Source organism: Myodes glareolus, chromosome 2 (assembly GCF_982192425.1).
Source record: "Myodes glareolus chromosome 2, mMyoGla1.1, whole genome shotgun sequence".
In the NCBI taxonomy this organism is placed as follows: Eukaryota; Metazoa; Chordata; class Mammalia; order Rodentia; family Cricetidae; genus Myodes; species Myodes glareolus.
Window position 1 is genome coordinate 139,569,736 of NC_142027.1, and position 7,441 is coordinate 139,577,176.

The 7,441-nt window shown below is 35.9% G+C and overlaps 1 protein-coding gene across 1 annotated transcript; it reads left to right on the forward strand.

Annotated features, from left to right (window-relative positions):
* Positions 1–213: 213 nt before the first annotated feature.
* Positions 214–1,828, forward strand: LOC148123186 (zinc finger protein 431-like). The gene is given in 3 exon segments (XM_087903786.1): positions 214–233; positions 235–368; positions 560–1,828. Coding segments are annotated over 3 exon segments (207 nt in total). The 5' UTR covers positions 214–225; the 3' UTR covers positions 625–1,828.
* The last annotated feature ends 5,613 nt before the right edge of the window (positions 1,829–7,441 follow it).

A 7,441-nucleotide genomic window follows, 5' to 3' on the forward strand; every position in this document is an offset into this window, starting at 1 on the left:
GGTTAGCAGGCATTTCTTTTGCAAGGTGATATCCATTCAAATGATTCAGAAATGACAGAAGTGAACCTCCTATTCAGTTTTCAGTTTGCTTCTAAAGTGACTTGGTGATTAAATGATGATGTCTATGTCATGGAATAAGTATGGGGAGCACCAGAATTATATGACTATAATGTCAAAAAAGTATAATTTTACAGTATTGTCAAAATCATACTTTTTGTTGTACACATGTATGGGATTTTAGAATGCAGTGACCTATGATGACGTGCATGTTGACTTCACTTGGGATGAATGGACTTTGTTGAATCCTTCCCAGAAGAGTCTCTACAAAGATATGATGGTGGAGACCTACAGAAACCTCACTGCTATTGGTAAGACTGAATTATCTTTTATGTTTCAAATAAGGGGACAACTGTTCATTGGTGAATGATACTCTTTTTAATATGATTGAGAAAGAGGAATGGGTACAGAAATTAGACATGGTTTTAAGTTTTGCTTCAAATGGTAATTAATTTTTTCCAATTTTTAATATATAACACATTTTTCTGGCACTATATTTTAGGATATAATTGGAAAGACCATAATATTGAAAAACAGTGTCAAAGTTCTAGAAGACATGAAAGGTAATTTCCATGTATAAGCTGATACAGATGTACCCCTGAAGAATTTGTAATGTATTCTATATGTTTGAAACCAAAACAACAATGTACATAATAAAGTGCATTTGTGCTTATTAAATTATCACAAAATTATATACTTAAATTTCAGATAGGTGAATTACATTTGAAAGTCATTCTTTTAAGAAAGAAGTCAAGGAACAATGTCTTAACCTATATTTCCATTTGAATCATAATACAATGAGAGTTATACTATAAAATTGTCAATGCATTTATTTCACATTATTCATATTATAAAAGATATACATTTTGAAAAGGTGATAAGTATATCTCTGAAACTCTCTATTACACTAATAGTTCATAGAAAAGGTAGTTTAACCCATATACTTGTGACTGTGTTAAGTTTAGTGAGGGGGCAGTTAAAGTCACAAATCAAGGGGCAGCTGTTGTGGAGAGACCTTAATACATACAACAAATATACGAAGATAGAAAGTCAAACTGTGACCTCAATGTGGAAGCCTTATATTTGTTATTCTTCCTTTACTAAGTATATCATATGTTACTCTGGATATAAGCCACACGAGAATAGGGATGTGAAGAAATATAACATACTTCCATCTCAGAACAAATAGAAGATATATAGCAGTCCCCATAATGAGTATACTTGTGGAATTTGAAGAAAAAGTATACAAATAATTGGTTTTCTAGTCTCATTGTTAATATATCAACAAGCTCACATTTCAAAAAAGCACCATGAGTACTAGGACTGTGTAAAAACTTCTGTTTGTCCTAGTTCACTTAACAAATGTAGTATCACTCACAGTGTAGGAAACATTATGAATGCAATAAGAGTGATAAAGCTCTGAGTTTTTTCAGTTCTCTTCAAATACATGAAAATTCTCATACAGAAAAAAAAGATTCTGTAAATGTGAACCATGTAATAAAGGCTGTTTTCAGTTATCCTCAAAGATGAAAAACATGCCTTAATGAAGGGGAAAAACAAGATTGTAAACATGGCAATAAAACCTTAACATATAACTCTTCTTTAAAATAGGACTAAATTGTAAAATTAATTTATACAGATAAAAATATTCAACAATGTATTAAATGTAGTAATTCTTTCACATGTACCATTAACATTGTAGGCATGAATATAGTCAAAATAGAGCGACTTCTGTATATACTCAATGTGTTAAAGGCTTTGCATGTCATCTTCACAGGCATGAAAAAACACATGCTAGATAGAAACCATATGAAGAAAATGATTGTGCTAAAGCCTTTTTACATCACGGTCATCTTCAAATGCATAATCGATCACGCACTGGAGAGAAACTCTATTAATGTAATCAATGTTGTAAAATCTTTGCACATCAGTGTACTCTTCAAATGCATAAAAGAACCTATACTGGAAAGAAGCCCTATGAATGTAATCAGTGTGGTAAAGCCTTTGCGTGGCACAGTTATCTTCAAATTCATGAAAGAAGCCATACTGGAGAGAAACCCTATGAATGTAATCAGTGTGGTAAAGCCTTCGCAAAGCACGATCATCTTCAAACTCATGAAAGAATCCATACTGGAGAGAAACCCTATGAATGTAATCAGTGTGGCAAAGTCTTTGCACAGCACAGTCATCTTCAAAATCATGAAAGAATCCATACTGCAGAGAAACTCTATGAATGTAATCAGTGTGGTAAAGCCTTTGCATGGCACAGTTATCTTCAAATTCATGAAAGAAGCCATACTGGGGAGAAACCCTATGAATGTAATCAGTGTGGTAAAGCCTTCACATGTTACATTCATTTTAAAAATCATGAATGCACTCATACTGGAGAGAAAGTCTATGAAAGTTTATGAATGTCTATGAGTAACTAGTCTTCAAATAAGATTATTAGGAATATTGTAATAGTAAACTCTTGTCTCTTTTTCATATGAGGACAGAGGAACACAGTATAATTTGAATAATAAATCCTTTTGCATAGGAAAATATTTCTATGAATATACATCTTTTTAATTTGTTTATCCTGGAGACTAAACATTTGTTTATAACACTTTCTCAAAAACCATGATTGAATGCCAAAGAATTGCCTCAGTTTTTTAAAATTGGCTGCTGATAAGCCTGGTGATGTTTGTTATATCTCTGGGTGATCAATATTGCTCCTACAAGTTTTTTCTTTTATTTCTACACTTGGGCAGTGGCATATACACACTCCTACATACATAAATGATTTTTAATCCTGAATAAGTGCAATTGAATTCAGTTGTAGTCAAATGAATCCCTAAGTTTCATCATTAAACTCACATAGTGGAAGAAAATAATAGAGACCTGTGAGTTGTCCTCTCAGTGCTACATGCACATGACTCAGGTGTATACACACAAACACAGTTCAAATATTTTTACATGCATAAAGTTAATAAAGCAAAAAAATAACCCAATTATTGAGCACATATTAAATGGTTGCACATTACAATTATAGAATTTCAAGAAATATTATTGTTCATTGGAACAATGATGGTCCCCTTTAAGCCATACTTTATCCTTTTATTATCTGATTCAAAGATAGGTCATTTAAAAACACGTATTTAAACTGAACCTAGAGGTGCATGGCTAAAATCCTAGCACTTGCCGGATTGTGTTGGGCCAATCTCTGAGTCTGTGGCCATCTTGGTGCCCATAGTGAATTCCATTGCAGCTATAGCTTTGTGGACATACCTTGTGTCGAAAATTCCAAAAATACAATCTTATCTAAAATTTTGGAACTTTTCCTAATATAATCTGGCTGGACTCTGACTGGTTTCAACAAAAGTTCTTGTTATCTTACTCACATCAAGAGAACTGTGTTAACAATGAAACTGAGAAGTAATGTGGAGAAGTTTAGAAATTCATTGAATTATTTGACAACCATCAAGAGGGGACTTTCCTCACCTTCAAGTGATAGGAGACAGAAGGAAGGGTAGCTCATCTTTATCCTCAGCATTATTATGACCTGGAGAGTTGGCTCAGGAGTGCTGATCCTCTTGGATACCAAGTTTAATTCCAGGCACTTATATCTGATTCTTCAGAACTACTTGTATTTCCTGGTTCTGGAGATCTGGTGCATTCTACTGGCCTCATAGAGAATCAGATATGTGAATGGTGGAAAGACAGATATGCATATGATTATATATTGTTAAAAAGGGTTTTCTTCTTGTGACTATTGTCTTTTAGAAAAGAAGAAAATTTAATTTAAGTGTATAAATTTTGCCAGTGAGTATACCAATGGCATACCAGGAGCCAGTTTTGACTGGAAGATGCTGCCTGATCCCCTGTGGAGGTACAGGTAGTTGTGAGTTGTCTTTGGGTGCTGGGAATCAAAAGCCAGGCCCTGTGGGTGAACAGCCAGTGTTTTAAGTGCTGAGCCTTCTATTTAGCTGTATGAACATGTCATTAATAGCAATAAAGTGTGATTGGCTGATCTAAGTTTATCTTACCTCGGCCTTGATGACCAAGAAGATTGACAGCACCAGAGACTAACGTAGACTTGGTGCTTAAAGAATTTTCCAAGTCAAAATCTCCACAAAATGAGGGAAATGTACAATGACTGAAGAGGAGAGAAACTGACAATGAAAGTCTTTTAAAGATGGTTGACTATTTAACCAGAGCCACAAGAGTGAGTTTATCACCAATAAGGTAAATAACCATCCATTGGAACCCACAGTGTCACATGTCAGGTGTACCCCTGATTAAATTTGTACCTCTTGTAAGGAAGGAAAAGTAACTTGTAGGCATGAAGTCTGACTTGTTTGAATGGTGTCATATTCTGTTTCCCTGATGCCTGCAAAACCTGCAGTTAGGTGCCCTGAATGGTGATCACTCTATATAACATCCACGTTGTGAGGAGAGCCTGAGACTTGAACTTAAGTCACTCTAAGGCTAAGGCAATCAGGCATTTACAAAGAGCTGTGGAGTTTGGAAGCATTGTTAGGTTTGGGTGTGAAAGCCCGAAGTACCAATGCCCGAGAGCATTGCTTAAGTTGTACATGAGGACCAGTTGGTATGAACTATATATGAACTGTATTTTATGCACTCAACTGGTGGATCATCCCACTCTTGGTCTTCTATTCTTTTTTCAATTCATGTAGCTTGTCAGTGACAGTATGCTACATCCCCCACTTTGTGACCCCCACTGGGACCTTAAAGATCCTCTGTCTCCAACTCATCAATCCCAGGTACCTGCCTCCTGGCATGAATAAGGATATTTTAAGAGACATTTATCTCTATGTCTTTGGCTAACAACTCATGAAATAGTGGATAATGTGAAATTATTATTTCCTTGATAATTTCATTCTGGGAATAGACTGACTGCTGATGAGACTGTATTGAAGAAACGTTTTCTCCTTCTCTTACCTCCTTGGAAGAGAGACAGGAGCTGAGGTTTGGGGGAGAGTTTTAGAAATGAGAAAACTTTAATTATAGGACTTAGTTATAGTACTTTGTTGTGCATATGTCCTGCTAGGACCCCAAGGATGAATTAATTGCCTTATGTCTTCATCACCATTCTAAATTAGTCACAATGAAAAAAAGTAATGTTTACAGCTTTTTTTAATTAATGATGTACTCCTTTTTTCTATTGCTTTTTTATTTTAAAAAATACTCTCACTATGAAACTCTAGGTGGCCTGAAACTCACTGTATACACTAGGCTCTTCTAGACATCAGAGAGATTTCCTTACCTTGTCTCCAGTTTGCCTGAATTATAGATGGATACATGACAGATAAGTAAATTTTTTTATTTGATTTTTCAAGGAAGGGTTTCTTTGTGTAGCCTTGGCTTTCCTGGAACTAGCTCTGTAGTCCAGGCTGACCTTGAATTTACAGAGGTTCATATGTCTCTGCTTCCAAAGTGTTAGGATTAATGATACGTACCACCACTAATGGTAATGTGCTAATGTAATTTCGGTCTTTCATTGGTTTAATAAGAGTGAGTGACTGAACCTGACTTGTTGGAGTAGCAAAGACAGAGGCTCTGGTCCTAACTCTAGTAACAGAAGACTCCCATGAAATGCAGCCTTCCTGTCTTAAAGTTCACTGTCTTTCAACTATGAGGCAATATTGTTTGTATTTATCTTTGTATTATAATTCATCAAGGGACTAGAGCACAGTACTGTCTTTATTATACAGATTGTTGAAACCCAGGCTCATGTAGATCAGTGTAGTTATAATGTAATTAAGCATAACTGTTCATCTTATTCATCCCATCATTCTAATGACTGACTAAATGAAGTTGAAGCCAACTAAGCCAAGCATGGTGGCACAGATGTATACCCATGCAACTGAGAAAGTGGAGGCTGGAATTTCAAGATTTCAAGTCATCCAAAATGAGAATGGTCAGTAGGGTATTGTGGGAGGTCTATTGAACCTAGGGAGCCTGTGATTTGCTCAGGACAGTGTCTATAGTCTTTCCTGCAGCCCTAGAACTTCAGGGCTGTGGCAACAGCCAATGTTAGCTGAGGTATTTACCAATCCAAGTTTTCTATTCTTGAAAATGATCTCTGTCCAAGTCAGCCTAGGACAATTAAGGGTCAGACTCATGTTGCTCAGTTAAGATTAAAATTCTCATAAAATTGGGTGAATTCGCCTCAGGCAGGGATGAGATCCATAGAGCTTGTGTATCTGAAACAGCATGTTCAATTCTGAAACCAGAACACAAAACAAACAGAAAGGGACCCAGCAGGTTTTATTCATATATTTGCACAGACTTATTCACATAGACTTAACAAGGAAGAAATTAGAAGGGGAAAATTTGGGAACCGATGGAGAGGACAAGAAAGGGGGAAAGTAATGCAATATGTTTTATTTAAAATATATAAAAATAAATTTTATAAAAATGCAGCTTGTGAGATAGCTTTGCAATTAAGAGCACTGGTGTTGTTGCAGAGGACACAGGTTACATTGCCGGAAACCATGGTTGCTAACTGTGTCCTGTAACTTCAGTTCCAAGGGATCTGAGCCACTCATTTGGCCTCTGCAGGTACTGCACACAGACACCTGTAGGCAAATACCCATATACACAAAATAAAAGTTAAAAAAATGAGATTCTGTACAGTAATGTCACAGACTTGAGATAAAAATCAGCCAGGGTTGTCCATCAAAGAAGCGTCTGTGGTCTTTCTCTGAGCCAGCTTGCTTGGGGGCAAAAGAAGGCTTATTCTGAGGTTAGAATTGCTCAGAATAGCTGTTGATTTAAGAACAATCACAGTCTGGATAGGTGACTTTCTAGTAACATTTTTTTAAATTTGTGTTCTATGTCCCTTGTATGTGTGAGGTTTGTGACATCAATACATCTTTTAAATGTATTTTAGATCATATATTAAAATCTCTTTATCTTTTAAATCATACATTATGATATATTTTCATTTTGATCATAATGCATAATCTAAAAGATAGTTTTGCTCTGTAAATCTCCATCTGCCTAAGTGGCTAGACTTGCATTCTGTCCCTATTTAAACTGTTCAATATATAACCTCATAAATATAGCTGAAGCCGCAGGGCGATTGGTAATGAAAAGTCCCCAGACTATCTTAATACAAAATATACAGCTTTAAGAAACAGAACTAAGACTTACACCAGCTTACACCAGAATCCAAACGATCCATCTGGACGCAGGAGCCAGGTGAATGCTTTTGCTTAAGGGCGACACGCCCCACAAACAAAGTGATTGGCTGAACTTCCCTATCATATAGCCTATGTATAGCCTGAACCTAAAAAAGACTTAAGGATGACAGCATATGTAGAATGCAAAATCTGGGCCAGGTTGTCTCCTCTTTTAGCATTAACCACCACTGAATGCA